At 47.2% G+C, this 16,343-nt stretch overlaps 1 protein-coding gene across 2 annotated transcripts in view; it reads right to left on the bottom strand.

The window, feature by feature from the left end:
* Positions 1-5,948: 5,948 nt before the first annotated feature.
* The window catches only part of NOS1AP (nitric oxide synthase 1 adaptor protein), a gene marked incomplete at both ends in the record, with an annotated part of 262,475 nt that continues 252,080 nt past the window's right edge, over positions 5,949-16,343 (bottom strand). For both annotated transcript variants that reach the window (XM_080920099.1, XM_080920098.1), the window contains 3 exons: positions 5,949-6,364; positions 7,720-7,885; positions 14,841-15,017. In XM_080920099.1, the coding sequence (XP_080776225.1) occupies positions 5,949-6,364; positions 7,720-7,885; positions 14,841-15,017 (759 nt within the window). The remainder of the gene's footprint in view (positions 6,365-7,719; positions 7,886-14,840; positions 15,018-16,343) is intronic.

Here is a 16,343-nt window from a genome sequence, read left to right as displayed (position 1 = left end):
TCCTGCTGACATCTCAGGTAAATAGGGATGAAGCCTATTTATGCCTCTAGAAGGGTAACAATAAATTGAAATTATTCATAGCCTTCTTTTGTCAAGTCTGGTCAGCCTCCATCAACTGCTGCTCCTCTTGGTACCCAGTGAATCTTCATCACATTCAATCAGTGGTTGCTTAGCAACACAAGACCCAGCTCTTTGCCTTCACTTTCTCTCTCTCTCTCTCTCTCTCTCTCTCTCTCTCTCTCTCTCTGTCTCTCTCTCATGATAAAAATAATTTTTGAAGTTTGAGAATATCTTCTAAGTGGCTATTAAATCGAGGTGGTCAGACTAGCAGTGATGAGAACTCATAAAAGAACAAGTTTCTACTCTGTCAGAAACTCTGGCTTAAGAGCCTGTCCAGCTTTTGTCCAGCCTCTGAGGAGACTCTGAAGCAGCTCATATGTAAACAACACTGCTCCAGGATGCTGGCCTACAGGTTTAGTCCTCACCCACACTGAGGATAAAGGTCAGAGAAAGAATCCCCGTTGTTTGAATCGCATCTTAGATAATTAACCTTTTGAGGGTAGTAAACCTGTGGAAAAGACAAGATGGCTCAGATCATAAGCTAGTAAAGAAACAGGAGAGTAGGCTGTCTTCACTGTGTACCCCATGACTACTGCTGAGAGTGGGTATCTCTTGCTGAAGCAGACATAGTCATGTTTAACCCAAGGGATATCTACCCATGGCTATTTTGAGTCATGTCAAAATGGGCAGGCTATATGTGACAATGCAACATGCTGTCACCACATAATGTACCAGTTGGACAGTCCTGACTTTATTTTAAGGCAACCCTCTCTGCCAATCTGAAGCAGAAAGATGACTTGGTATTTCCTCTCAGGGACTACGGATCAATCGTCTTTTAGTCCCCCAAGAGTGGGTTAGTGTGTGTAGGTTCCTCCTTCATCTGTCCCATGATGCACAGCGCCTCTTCCTGGAGCCTGGCTGTATGATCTTAGCAGAGCTGCTTCTGTTTATCATTGTGTTATTAAAATATTATGTCTGGTTCTTATGTTTCCCCAGCATGAGAAATGCTGTGCTCACACCCGTCACTTAACATGCTATAAGAACAACCCCAGCTCATCATCAGTCCGTTTCCCACCGCCTTTCCTGTCCTCTCTGCTTAGCAAGAGTCCAGAGTCTGTCAGGTTCAAGGGGTGGAATTTGCCAGTCAAAACCTGGCACTCAGAAGCAAGGTGATGTCTAGGCAACCTTGAAATCACCCCATGGATACCATTCCCCAAGGGAGAGAGAAATGACTGGTGAGTGTTACTAGTCCCTACACTGTTTCTTCACTGGAAAAGCCACTGGACTCTGGAAGGTGGTTTCTTACATGTGTGACCGTGCACAAGTGTCCTGATCCTTTGATACGGTTCCTTACAAGTACAGTGAGAAGCATACACAGCATAGGCCTCTTTCGGTGTCATCACCGCCTGGGAACTGGCTCCTAATGTTTTCCTATGTTCCTTGCTCCATGGCCTCTGCACCACATTCCCCAAACAGTCAAGAGGAAAATCAGTTGCTGGGGTGGGGGTGGGAGACCACACCATATGTTCATCAATATCCATCCCAGTGTCCAATATCCTCTCGCTAGGGACAGGAAGGTGCTTCCCACATTTTGCATTTAATGTACTGAATGTCATCATAACCCCAGGAAAGTTTCTGGGACAGAGCTCCATGCAGTTTCAGCACATCATAGAAAAGATTGCCCATCAGACACCTGGACTTACCAATGCAGGAGTGTAGAGAAGGAAGCACACTAAATAAAACTTTACTGTATCCTGGGGCACTGATAGGTACTCTCTGCTGGGGCCTCTACAAGGCTCTCTCATATACTCTCATGAAAGCCGCAAGTGTCATATACCATTCTAGTGCACAAGTAAGAGAAATTGCTTAGTTAGCATCACTGTCAGAGAAGAATAAACCATGTATAAGCCTCTTCAGCCTTCCCTGTCTTCCCTTTGCCTTCCAAACAGCCTAAAGTTCTAATTCTGGGAAGTCAGAAAAGCCTCCTAAATGGGCTGCACCATGAAACTCTGAAGACCATTTCTGGAATGTTCTTTTTGCTCTCATTACTGCTCTATGCTGGGAAGCCCATATTCCCATGTACCAGGATTCCTCTGTGAATCTTTGGCTGTGATCCTTCTAGGAAGATATGGGGAGGAGGGCTACTTTGTTCCCTGTAAAAACTTGGTTGGAATGGGCCCATTTGGGCAACCACCAAATAGAAATCTCAGACACTGAGTCCAGGGGTCAGTGAAATTAAAGAGTCTTGATCATAGTTTTGGAAGAAACAAATGCATAGTGGTTTTGTGCTGGAATTCACTTCTGCTACCGTCACGTTCGAATGGCATCTGAAATCTGAAAATACTGGGGGTCAGAAGAGTCAAAAACAAATGGAGGTCGGCTAGGGCGTTGCAATAGGTTTTAATGGCCTTGGGCTGGATAACTCCGTGTCAGGGCTCTCCTATATGCAGTAGGATCCCTGATCTCTGTCCTCTATATTCCTAAAGCATCCATCTCCTTCCTAACTATGAGAGATGAAGAAGAACCTAGACACTGTCAAATGCCCTCCAGGGAAACAAATTTACTTCTGGTTAATACCAGTGGACAGCCTAACCCTGCAGGGCTGGTATATATACCCTTCCACAGAGGATCCACTTTGCTCCTCTCCTCTGAGAAATGTGAATTGTCCGCCCCCCCATTTTTCTCCCTACCCCCCCTTTTTTTTCCCAGACAGGATTTTTCTATGTATCTCTGGCTGAATCTGTAGACCAGGCTGGCCTTGAACTCACAGAGATCCATCTGCCCTGCCTACCAATTCAAGGCGTGGGCCACCACTGCACAGTTCCAGTTTTTTTTCTCTATTGTGTTCCAGAGCTGATGATACCTGGCTTAGGAAGTGGGTACAAGGGAGGGGGACAGAAGAAGCAGGTTAAATAGAAGAAGTAAGTAGAGACAATGGGAAAGTTTTTAGAAATAAGAAAGGTTTATTTAGCAAAAGCCACTAACTAGTGACCACATCCAAGGGTAAGTGCACTTACATCAACAGAACCCTTTCCCAGAGAGCTGACCCAACAGTTAATGGCAGAACAGTTTTAGGAAGCAGAAGGCTAGGATAGGTGGGAGGAAGGAGAGGGAAAAGCAGTCAAGCAAAGAGCAAATAAAGGAACACAATCCGTAAACAAGGTCAGCTGAGAGCGAGGCTCAGAAAGGTTTTCACAGATAGCGTCAGTAGAAGCAGGAATGTAAGGAATACAGTTTCCAGTTCTCATGTGCAGTCCATCCTGTGCAGAGAAGATCTGTCCTGCCTCTGCAACTGCGAAGCCTTGCATGCCCGAGAGTTTTCTTGCACCTGGGGTGGGCACCACTAAGGAAGCCCTGGTGTCCATGTGTCCTCCACATAGGGCAGAGTAGAAGGGTGAAAAGGAGGAAGGCAGAGTTGAGTTAGCAGAGCAAGAAGCAAGAAAGTCTGCCACTGCTGAAGAATTAGGTCTGCATCATTGTCTGTCCCGTCCATTGGGCTAAATGGAGGGTCGGTGGCTGGTGACCCCACAAGGCCCCTAGGTCTGTTCTTTGTTTCCCAACTCCACATACCAAGTATGTCCAGATTTGGGTCTAACTAGGGAGGATATGGCACACGAATGAATTCTCCAGGAAAGTCTTTAATCAGGGAAAGGGGAGGTTCAAAGAAGCCAGAAACCAAGGGCAAAGTCTTACACGAGTCTCAAGTCATCTATCCATCCATTAGCCATTTCTCCAACTCTTCCATCCTTCCTTTTCCCTTACAGGGTTTTAAAAACTATCATCTTACCCACATACTTCTTCACTCTATCCTACAAAGCCCTTCCCACCCACAGTCCACATACTCCTACTTGTTTCTGGTTTTACTCTCAGCCCCCGCTCACAGGAAGTAGACCTCGAGGAAACAGACCGCCCACTCTCTCAGATACACAAAAGCGTACATCTATCTGAAGGTCCTAGACTCCAGGAACCCTGGACTGGGATTGAGTAAATTCAGCCCAGTTTATCTTGAATCCTGCCGTCTGCCCCTTCAGTTTTGTGGACCTCACACCTGGAGTTCTCCCTTCCTTCTGTTGCTGGACATCTTTCCAATGGCTATTTAGAATATTAACATTCTACCTTGTCGACGAAATCAGGTTGGGAAAAGGATACAACTCTACTATTTATCTGAACATCCTGGAGAATCTTTCTAGTCATTTCTCAGAAGTCCAAAAGCATGTCTACACACACACACACACACACACACACACACACACACACACACACCATCCCATTCTATTACTGTGGACACCCCCATGCACTAGGGAGTGATAATGAAAAGCTGTGTTAATTTCCTTTAACTGGACTACTTAACTGTTTCATTTAAGAGAAGCCCCACTGTGGCTATAAAAAGGGCCATTCTTGCATTTAGTTACATTTCAAAGCAAAGCTGGGGATGAAGAACTCCATTCCCGGCAACTCCATCCTTACTCACTGTCCCTATGATAACACTGCAGTCTGGCCTACAGCTTGTCTAGGATAAACACGACCTCCTCCCCACATCACATGACTTTGAACATGTGTCAGCTTTCTCTTTAGGAGTTGAAAATCTAGTAACCAGTTAAGGTCTGATAGGGAAAAAGGAACCTTTCTGATGGGCCTGGCCAGCCTATTATTGAATGTAGACCCTTAGGCAAGGCCTAGATGGTAAGAGATTAAAGTTGCACTTTGGACTCCTGTGCTCAAGACACGCACCTGCAGAGAGAGAAGCTGGGGTGGCACAGCTGTGGTCCCTGATCTAAGTGGCAGTGATTCTGAAAGGGTAGACAGTCTCAGCTCTCAGCTTACATTTGTTTCTTTCTCTCTTTCTTTCTTCTTCTTCTTTCTCTCTTTATTTTATTTATTTATTTTAGTAAAAACTGACCACTACTGCCCAGTGGAGGGGACAGGTAAAGATGTAAGGCAGGGGTTCTGGGTCTCTGAGATTTACACAAAGGCATAGTACTGCCAAAGCTTAGGCAGGCACAGCCCCTGAGGCAAGAAAAGGGGTATTAGGATAGTTCTTAGCCTCACTTATATAAGGTGGGTTGCAGGCAGGAGATGGGTCGGGGCAGGGTTTCCAAACTGAAGAATCAGACCTACATGAGCTGCAACAGCCATCAGCACAGCTAGGCTAACCCTCCCCTAGGCTAATCCTCCCTTAGGCTAACCCTCCCCTAGGCTAACCCTCCCCTGGGTCTCCCAGCAGGGTCCTCAATCCTATTAACACTCCTAGCTTCTTCAGAAGCAGCCAGAGTAAATTCCTAGTTTATTCACTGGGACTTGTGACTCCTGTCACCTCCATGCTCACTGAATGGCAGAGCATCACTTTGCCAGCAGAGAGGGAAATCCTCCAACCTCTACAGTCTCAGCCAGGGCCAGGGGAAGGAATTCTCCTACTGCTTAAGGGAGGGTTAGGCAACTTGTAGCATCCTGATATCCAAAAACTAAGTACCCGAGAAGGTACCAATGGCTTCCATTTATGGTCTGCACCACAGAGACTGGAGAGTGTAGGTCACTGAAACATCACAGACAGATTGAGTAGAACCTGACTACAATGGTAGGAGCAACAGGTCTTCCAGAACTGTGGTTCTGAAGATGGACCCATCCCAAGGTCCTGGGTTCTGGAAAGCCCTGCTTCCATTCCATTCCATCATTAGCAGAATGCAAGTGCTGATTCCTATCTCTAGGAATCCAATTTCATCCTCCCTTTACCTTCCAAAGCAAAATCCCAACCCTCTTCGGAAACCCTACACTCTCAGCCCTGGGTGTTTTTCTCAGCAGTGCTTTCCCCTGGGCATCCCCAGCCAGGGACAGGCAGACTTGACCCCTTGGCATCATGCTGCCACCTTCACCAGCTCCTTGCCCTGCACCTACACAGCGATCTCATCATCCAAGCTGTCACCCAACTCCTGGCGCTGCAGGACATTGAGCAGGCGTGGCAGCTCTTCCTGCGACCACGAGTCACGCTCCTCGCTTTCATCTGTGTTGGACTCATACTCTGAGGCGATGCCTGATTCTCGGAACTTGATGAGCTCCAGGCCACCTAAGAGCGGCTCACCCTGTGCCATCGGCTGGGTATCCTCGGGTGGGAGGAAACGAAAGCACTCCAGCTTCACCAAGCAGTCACGCCTACCTAAGGGGCTGCCCGTTGGGTGGGCAAAGTCAGCCAAGCCAGCGCCCAGCAGGGGTGAGTGTAGGTCCTCTGGCTTAGGGGTGGTGGATTCACAGAGCACAGGCAGGGCACCTGAACGGAAGGTGATCTCTAGCAAGCTGTCCTGGGAGCCCACTGCAGGAAAACAAAAGGCAAGAGAGGCAAGGTTAGGCAAGGCTTCAAATGTGAGCTCCTCTAGTAACCCCTGAAAGGCCTGGTTCTGACAACTCCGGTTCCTGAAAGGCTCCTTTCCTGACTGACTCTGTAGCATCACTGAGAGTCTACACAGTCACCCAGCACTCTTTTCCTTTCATCCCTGCAGCATCAGATGCACCCGGTTGCAGAAGAACAGCTCGCAGAGAGTTTGGAAAAGCTACCGAATGCTCTGTAGTGGATTTCTGATGGGGGCTGGGGAAAGGCACCAACTCAGCCATCCTCCAAATAAGAGGTAACAATGGAACCTTCTAAGACAGGAACGTGGACACTGGCTTACACACAGTAGCTCCCAGCTATACCTTTCAGATGCTCAGCCCTGTCTCTGACTACTGCTGAGGGACCTCAACGGGCTGGACTGGATAATAACTAAGGGGGTAGCTTGAAAGAACTACTAATATAGTTAGAAAAACACATCTGCAATGACTAAGTGTGAGTCTAAACTTCACTCACTGTTTGCTAACTGTGTAATTCTGAGCTACATATTAAACCTCCCTGCGTGTGATTCCTCAGTGGTGCAAGGGGCGTAACAACAATCTACCACTACAGAAAATAAACAAGCTTACACGTTAAAAAAAATATGATCACAATTTTTTTGTAATAGCTGATTGACAGGGATTTGCCAGACCACAGTCAAGATAGACTTGAAGCATATCCAGAACTTCCCACAGGCAAGTTTATGATGAAGGCCTGGAGCTAGACAGCCTATTGCTTCCCAGTTCAGCTTGGAGGTACCTGGTATACAGGTAGTAAAGAATCTCAGAACAGGGACTATACAGTCTAGTTCCTGTCACTCTGTTTATAATTGCTCAACCACCTTACCAATGAAATGGATAGACATTTCTCTGTGCAATAGAACAGTGAGTGACTTTGCAGTGCAGAGAATCAACCATGGAGGGGTTTATAGGTCCCACAGAGCTCGTAGCATGATGCCCCATGTGGACTCAGGATATTTTTTATTGAGCAATCCCTCTGAGGAAGAAATGGACTTTTCTGAAATATAGAGTAGCTAAGGACAGAGAAGATGAATATGGCTGAGTCTCCCAAGAACCTTCAAGGTCAAGTTTGAGTAGTGGATAGAAGGCAGCCAAGACATCCTCTGGTTCTGCAGTTTTGTAATTTATCAGATGTGAAGGCTAATAACAATGTTGACTATGTTCTGTTGAAATACAAAGGCACCATCAAGGCTGCAAGCACAGCCTCCAAGAGTTCATGGAAATAACTTGTTTTATCAAGCTTGGACACAGGTACCAAGGCTAGACGGGACCCTGGCTTACTGGTGTTCTGTCCTGACAGCTTCAGCTCCAGCTCCTGCACCTGCTTGACCAGCAGAGAGATGTGCTGGAGCATGTCTTTGTTCTGCAGCAGGAGCTGGTGCACTCGTGCCTGGGCCTCCAGCCGTGCCGCAGCCTCAGCAGCCAACTGATCCTTCAGCAAGTGAACCTGGAGAGAAGCGGAGGCAGGGAGACAGAGAAGAGAAGGGACAAAGAAAAGAGAGGGACATTAATACACACATCAGTTGCCATTGCATGGCCAGGACCAGAGATACCCCTGCCCACATTCAATTCGAGATGAAGAAACCCTGCATGGAAAATGGGCACCTGGATTTGTACTTTTGGAAAAATAGCCAAGAGAAGACAGGTCAACGGCCCTGCAGACGTCTCTATATGCATCAAGGGCCATGATGTGTCGCCCAGGCACCATTCTGGGTCCCATGCCAAGTGCAAGCTGAAGTGAAGAAATTCTACTCCCTGTAGTGTCCCTGTGGAGAAACTACCCTCCTCCTCCATTTTAAGAACCCATTTGGGTCCAACACAGCGTCCTTTTCTAACTTCATTTTGTTTAAGATGTGCTCTTGGTACATAGCTCTAGCCTGCCTGCTACAGCCTACACAGACCAGGCTGGCTTTGAACTTGCAGTCACCTTGTTTCTACCTCCCCAGTGCTAGGATTCCAGGCATGTGGCATCACACCCAGCTTTACCCATAATTTAAAAAACAACAAACAAACAAATAAAAAACAACAACAAAAGTAACTGGGTATGGTGGATACATGCCGTAATCCCAATACATGGAAAACAGAAGAACAATTCAGAGGCCAGTCTAGTCTACGTAGGCCAGTCAGAAATACCTAACAAGACCTTGTCTCAAATCAATTAAAAAAATACAATGCAAAAGCTAATACACTGACTAGACCATCACGACATTCCCCCTGCCCCAGCCCTGCTGCCCATAATCTTATCTTTCCTTCCAATTACCTGAACATCATCAGTGCAAAAAGACACAGGAAGTAGAGCTATACTGTTATTAGTGAACTGGTTATCTTAAAACATGTTTTCTTATGTCTGGGTACCAGCTTTGTCTTCCTATTCTCCTCTTGTTCCCAATGGCCACCCAAAGAACCTTGATTCCTTCTTGGAAGGGGTTAAATGCTTATTGAATGACTTACAGACGTGCTCTTCTGACAGCATTATGAAGGCTGAGGTTCTTGTTATAGTGAACACCTCATTTATTCATATCCTCGTGCTACAGGGAGCCACAGCACACTCAACAGGCTCTATGCTAGTGAATGGTGCTTACGTGGCCATTCCTGGTGAATTTCACCTTGTAGGGTGAAACCAGTGGGAGGAGAGGGAGAAGGTATACTCTAGACTCTGGCTTCAAGAAAATAGGCACAAGGTCTATTTTCACACAAACACGATTCTTGTGCTTGGAAGTGGGTCAGGAGAATTTTAGAAGCCTCTGGAGAAAGGGAATGAATGAGTTTGGTCCCCTGAACCAAATCAGACTATAGGGAAGATGGCTTTCTGGACCCAAAGTTTGGTGTTGACAAAGAACCAGAGTGTGTAGGATGTGGGGTGGAGGAGAAAGCTGGATGAGGGGAAGGAAGCATTCGCTGGCTCCTTTCCAGGCAAATTGCTCTTGATGTCTGAAAAGCAGGGTGCTGTAGAAATTCACGATTTGCTGAGGCATCTATAGGCCTCCGCATCTGCCTTCTCAGGCCATAGTGCTAAGAAAATCACATTCTGGTCCAGTGGGTGCTTCCTTCTCTGTCCAGTTCTTAAGTCCTGACCTTGCAGTTGGCTCTGCTTTGAACTGAGCAGAGCCACTAATGAGATTTACTGTCACTCTCCATTAGTGGATCCTCAAGGTTGGGCTCATCCTTCCCCAGGGAGAAGATGCCTAATGAATCTAAAGAAAATGTGTCCTCCATAAAGGACTGCTGAGGACGGAGCTCTTATCTTGATCAGGATGCTGCCCTCTTCCCTTTGCTCTTTCATATTCACAGGGGGGATCTGAAGAGGGGTGAGACCAGGAAAAACTGTGTCAGCAACATGAAGCCTGAGTTTCTGATCTTGGGTGGCTGTGAAATCTGTAGTTTCCTTGGAAGCTGAGGCATTAAGAAATTTTGCCCAGGAGTCCCTTAAATCCTAGTGAATCTAAGAAATGAGGAAATGGCTGTGGAAAAACTTCTACCTGTATTCCACACAAGACAGGCTAGCTTAAAACTCTGTTGGTCAGTACTGTTACATGAAATAAGAGTACCTTTGAAAGAAATCTACCATCTACTGATTAGATCTCTCACTTTCTACTCTACTCCTGATGAAATCAAATAGAAATATGAACCATGGCTGCACACCACTAATTAGCATCTGTTGTGAGCTCCCTACATACCTGTCACAACCCTGGGTGCCAGCATCCCAACAGAGTAGACCATTAGGAAGCAAATATGGTACTAGCAGCTGGAGTGTTTGGGGTCTTAACTTCTGAAACAACAATAGGCATTTTTATTTGGGCCTAAACTGCCCCATCTGTCAATGAAGGGAGTTGGCTAGGGGTTGGGACGTTCAATCCTGAATTCAGATAGACAGTCTTAAACACTAGTGACCACTTGCTAAAGGGCCACTGAGGAAAGTCCTCCGATCCCCATAGTGACATCTAAGAATTAGGAAGAACAACAAGAAAAAAGTCGTTCCTTCTTGCAGAAGTTAGGCGAGATGCTTCTTTGGCAGGTGTCCAAGTTCCAAAGGCAGAGAGTACCATCAATACCTGAGAGACCACCCTCGAATACTACGCTTCTGGTAAAACCCATTGACATTAAGTGCCACGAACAAACATCCCAGAATGTAAGTGCCCCTTGTCCCAGATTACATAAGGAATTCTCCTCTGCGCATGCAGAGCTGTATCATTACAGATGTTAAGCTCCGTAAACACGGAAACAACATATTGCTCTCATGCCCAAGCCAGCACTAATGAGCCACCTGCTTCTGCAGCCATTAGAAGTGGCATCAGGCATAAGGATCATAAGTCTGAGCTGCAGAACTAACCCCTGGCCAGGCAAGGACATCACGGAAGCCGAGTATATAGGGACTTGGATTATTAAAACCAGACAGTGTTAGCTTCACCCTTGGTTTGGATTCGTTTTTCTCCCCTCCCCACCAGCAGCCATAGACAATTTAACATCTTTTCACAAAACTGCCCACAGTACTTTCTGTTATCCTGAGCATTGACTATCCCACTAAGGCTACGCTGGTGCCACAGACACAGCAATGGGGCACTAAGTCACATGTAGTGTTGCTGTCCAGTTCTGCACCCCAATCCCAGAACAACATGTATAACACCAACCCCCCCCCCCCCCCCCCGCAAACTCTGACACTCACCCTCAACCCACCCGGCCACCACTGTCCCTCCCACTCGCTTGCTCGCTCGCTCTCCAGCCTACTTGCCTGGACTCCAGCTCCTCCATCAGAAGTGGGGGCAGGGCCAGGCTGAAGTTAGGGAGTGGCAGGCACATGGAAATGGCAGTGGAGATAACCAGAGCACCCCCCACCCCCTTCCTCATAACAGACAGAAGCAGAGGTAGCGCTGTCTCAGCATGCATACGCCAGGGACTTGGGTGGGGCTGGGGACTGGGAGTAGCCACAAGGACAGAGGCTATGTGGAGGGCCCGGGTGAGGGTGCGGAGCGGCTCAGCACTGTTTCTCTAACTATGGCACACACTCACAACCACAAAGCACAAAGCATAAATAACAAATTACTTGTTCTAAATAAGCACAAATGGCAACAGGTAGAGGAGCTCTCTAAATAACAACGAGCTTCAACTCCTGTTTTTTTCCTAAGAGCTGGACTAGGGCTTAGCAAATGGTGAACAGATCTGGCCCACTTAACTGCTGTCAATCAGCCACAGCCCTGGAGCCAGGCAGGCCCAGCATGCAGCAAAGCAGGCACCAGCTACATCTCAGGTATGATTCAAGGTGTGGCTCTATGTTCCCCCACACCCTTGAACTGGTCCATTGTAAAAGCTGGGAAGCTGATGCAGACAGGCAAGCCTCATGCTGGGCTGAGAGAGCTGCAGAGGGAAGAGGGTAATTCACTATTTACACACTGAAGAATGACCTCTTTGACCCCATGTGTTTAAGACCAAGGAAGGCATGTTCAAGATCAGTTCTGAAAGAATTGAGGTGAGGCTGGAAGAGGTCTTTTGAGGTCTTAGAAAAAGTCACGACATCAAAAAGAGCTAAATATGGGCCTAAAGGCAGCAACCAAATCGGATTGGTGCGTGAGAGCAAATGCAGCAGGGACATAAAGAATGCAATGAATGACTTTCCGAGCATGGGATTGGGCTTTACCCTTAGATTTTAAACCGAGGAGGCTTTACGCAGAGGCTTGGGAGCTCAGAGAAACGGAAAGTATGTTCTCACCAGAAACACTGAAATGACATACTTACTGAGTTCTAGGGACTGCTGAGAGTCCCATCAGAGACAGAGACCCTGCAGTTTGCTAAGCAGTAGTCTGACAGAACATGTAAAAGCTGACTTTCCAGCAGAAACTAATCAGTCCTGCAGAAGGACCAAGCGAGCTACAGTTGGTCTGTTGCAGGTGACCTGCATAGCTTATGTAACCGATTTTACCCATGGATGAAGATAATAACAGAAAGGCCTTGGATCAGATCCTATGAAATAAGAACACTTGAAGAGGCTGGGTTAAGACTGAACCCACTACAGGACCAGGGAGCAAAGGGTCAGATGAAAGGTCCAATTGTACCCTACTGTGTCCCTGGCAGCAAATATAAGATGCAGAGAGAGAAGGAAGGTGGTCAGAGACCAACTAAGGAGGATGGCAAGGACAGAAAGAAGACTATGTTTGAGAAGCCACCAAGTGACCTTAAGTCTAATTGGACTGAAAGATTCTGGAAGCCTGCCATTCTCCTCAAAGTCATTGTGTCAGTACAGGGCATTGATGCCCACTGGTGGCCTTTCATCACATCCTGATTGAGCTGAGAGTCCAGAAGCTCACTGCTGGCTATTTCCAATAGACTCTGAGTACACGAAAGGCTTGGGCTGACCAACCCGATAAAATACCTGGAACTTAGCTGCTTGTGAAACAAATCTAGAACACTACACTGTTACTCTTAGACCCACTGCCTTCTAGGAGAGAGGCAATTAGAAAAGGGCAGGGGCATGAATGTTAAGACAGATACTTGCTGCTATGCCAGAAAACCACTCTTGGGTTTTGTCCCAACTGCAGCAGACCTGTAGTGAGTTGTGGGTCTGACTGACTGTAGGCTGAGTGCTTTCCTCCCCTACCACAACACTGTGGGCACAGTAGACACTTGCAACTTGGTTCCCTTTAGCACTTAGCTGAAGCTTCTGCTTCAGATGCCCTCTGATAATAAGACAGCATGACTATGCCTCAGATCTTGGATGAATAATAATTACTGAGGAACTGATATGCTGAAAGAGAATTGCTTGAAGAACGGATCTGTATTCAATAGGGGGAACTTTGGGAACTGCGGAGCCTTGGGATGGGCCAGAGCTGAAATCCTCAGGCCTTGTTCCTGCTATTCCCCCACCCCGAGGGGCAGAGACTCAGACTTCCAGGCTGTTGTCATTAGCCAGAGACGGAGTCTTTCGTGTGACAGATATTTTTTTTCCCTCTAAACATAAGAAGCCATCAGTGATGTCCCCTTTCTCTGTTACTGTTCTGGATACACCTGTAAACCCTACCACCAGCTGGGCATATCCTTGGGTTTCAGAGTCAGATTTCCCACCCCCACCTCTGAGGCTCTATCCTTAAATCAGCATCTCTCTGGTTCGAAGTCTCCTTGAATGGAGCGAAGTGACCCTCAAGGCCTGTGCCTTGGGTACAGTCAGCAAAGGCAAGACGACAAGAGAGCTCCTTAAGGCCTCACCATAGAAGATTGTATTAAAGATCGGCTACCAGATGCTTCCTGAACGTGTACAGAAGAATTATTCTGCCAGGGGGCTTCACTTCACTCAGGAGCCAGGAGAGTAGGCAGAACATACAAGAAGGATCAGTAAGTTCTTCCCGGAGAAGCCTGCTCCTGGTACCGTAGACCTTAGGCGATCTAAGTACGCAGTCAAGTCTAGCAGATTTAGAAGGCTGGTGCATACAGTGGCCTTCCAAGATAACTCTCCAACCATCCCATTTGCCTGACCACCTTCCTCTACCCACATAAGTCCCGATCCTGCCTGACTCTGGCTTCAGACTCTAGCCTTTATATGAAACGTGAGCATGTCTCTTCACCATCCCTGACTTGCCCATAAGAGAGAAGGCTCAGATTACTGAACTCCAAGAGAGTGTGAATTACAGTGTCCACCGGAAAAATCAAACAGAATGATTCCTGCTGAAAGCAGCAAGGGCGATCAGCCCAAGCTCCCACAAATCAGCTATAGTCCAACCCACTTCAGGGCACAGACTCCATTTGGATGGTAAGAGGTAGCCAGTTCTTCTCAAATGGCTCAGACCGTCAACCTAAATTCCTAAAAGTTCATTGCTTTTGTAATGAATTCCTAATCCAACCTAAATTCCTAAAAGTTCATTGCTTTTGTAATGAATTCCTAATCAAGTACTGTCTGGAATAAGTAGACCACTAATGGAGGCTTGAGTGCCCATTATGGTCAAGAATGTTTTGGATGCCAGAGCTGCAGTCTGTGCAAGGATGCTGGGCACAGCTTCATACTTCGAGCTGTTTTAAGAGGTGTATCATAGTCACACCTGTCCTAACTCCAAGGGCATTTCCCCCTTCCCACCCCAGACACAAGGAAACAAAGCAGGAAAGGGGGAGGGGCTGTGTACATATTTTTTCCTTGGGGATATCAAGTCATTATCCAACAACATCAGCCAAGCCAGCCAAGCCTAACTCAGAGCGAGGGATACATGGGGAACCAATGTGCTTTTTTTTTCCATTTTAACCACAGTCCCCATCTGTCCCCCTCCCGTTTCACTTCCCGGAACCCCAACAAGCAATGAACCAATAGCATGAGCAGTTCCTTAGAGCTCCCTAGGTTTTAAACCTGCCCTGAGCCCCTTGCTAGGGAAGGTGCGTCAAGCCCATGAGAGTGGAGCCTGTGAAGAAGGGAGGAGGCTGAGGAGAACCTGGGCCACAGCCACTTGTGTCTGCTGCTGCTGCTGCTGGAGGAGCTGCTGGAGGAGCTGCATCTGGTGGTGAGTGGACAGGGGCGTCCCTGTGCCCAAGCCTGGTGGCTTCGAGGAAGAAGGGAGCAGCATGCGAGGGGAGGCTGTCAGTATGGGCTCCTGTGGATGGGGTGAGACCTGAGAAGAGAAGACAGAACATGGCTCATAGGCAGATGCCACTGTTGAGGTTCCACTCTTACTGTAACATTCACAGTGGGTACATGGACAGAGAAAAAGTCATACACTGGAGATGGTCTATCTTTAATGACATAGGAATAGCTCCAGGAAATGCTGGCACACCTAGACTTGAACCTCATGGTCAGAAAATTCCATCTTCATACTTTTGGTAATGTTTGTTGCTAGGGTGGGAGACAGGCAGCTGGTAAAATACCTTGTATCCCTTGTTCCCAATTATATACCCTAAATTGGGTTCTAGCTTTAGAATCCATGCCTACAGACACAGCTACTTATCACGTCGCTATGAAAACAAAAGGGAGATAGTCCCAGTTCTTCCCTGCTCTTTCCTTCACTTCCTCTTCTGAGGTCAGATGTTCCTTCCTCTCCCATCTCTTCTCACAGTGAGGTAAGAGTATTTAGGTACCACAACAAAGGACCCAGCAGGACCTCTGTGAGTTAGGTGACCACAACTACTGCCTCTCTCTCCTGGTTGTCACTTTGACACAGATGGTTCCTGTAAGTCAGAGTTCAGTGTGAGGGAGGTATGTTCTGTGTCTGGTGCTTCTTTAGACACATAGGAAGAAGGCACACGGGGACTGTGTGGGGTCCACTGCCCCTTGTAGCTAAATAATGGGGCATCAGAGAAACAGGAGGTACTGCATGACAAACTACACAGGTGTTTCCCCAAGAACTGACCTAGACTGAGATGGAGGATGAGAAATGGTGCCAGTGAGTGGCCTGGGGACCCCAGCCAGGGTCACACCACTGGTAAGAAACTTTTCTTTTGGCTTTTCTTTTTATTAGTCTAATTGTCTTCAAGTTTGAATTTAGTCTTGAGGCCCTTGGAGTTTGTTTCTGGGTTTTATTAAAAGCCCCTCTAGGATTTAGTCATCCCACCTCAGAATGCTAGGCTGGAGGTGAGGAGGCCCGCCTTAATGTGATCTCAGTTTCTAAAGTGCAGCGAGCCAGTTTCCAGACTTAATGGAACAGTTATCTGAGGGTTTCGAAGGCATACAACCATCAGACTAGGTGAGAGGGCTCAAACAGACTGGATTTTCTTTCTTGTTTGTTTTCACTAAGTCACGGGATTTTATCACTTTGATCTTCTGGATGAGCCCTACACAAATACAAGAGGCTGTTGTGTAGGGAAAATTGGGTAGAACATTGATGAGATTTCCCCAGGTGGGCAACACACCTCAGAAACGAACCCCACAGCACAGTCTCTTGTATCAGGGCTGGCACGTGGATGTCGAGTCCATGGAGGTCAGACCCCTCAAGGAGGCAATG

Source organism: Micromys minutus (assembly GCF_963924665.1).
Source record: "Micromys minutus genome assembly, chromosome: 1".
NCBI lineage: Eukaryota > Metazoa > Chordata > Mammalia > Rodentia > Muridae > Micromys > Micromys minutus.
The sequence above is the reverse complement of the archived record's forward strand: the minus strand, read 5'-3'. Positions and strand labels throughout refer to the sequence as shown.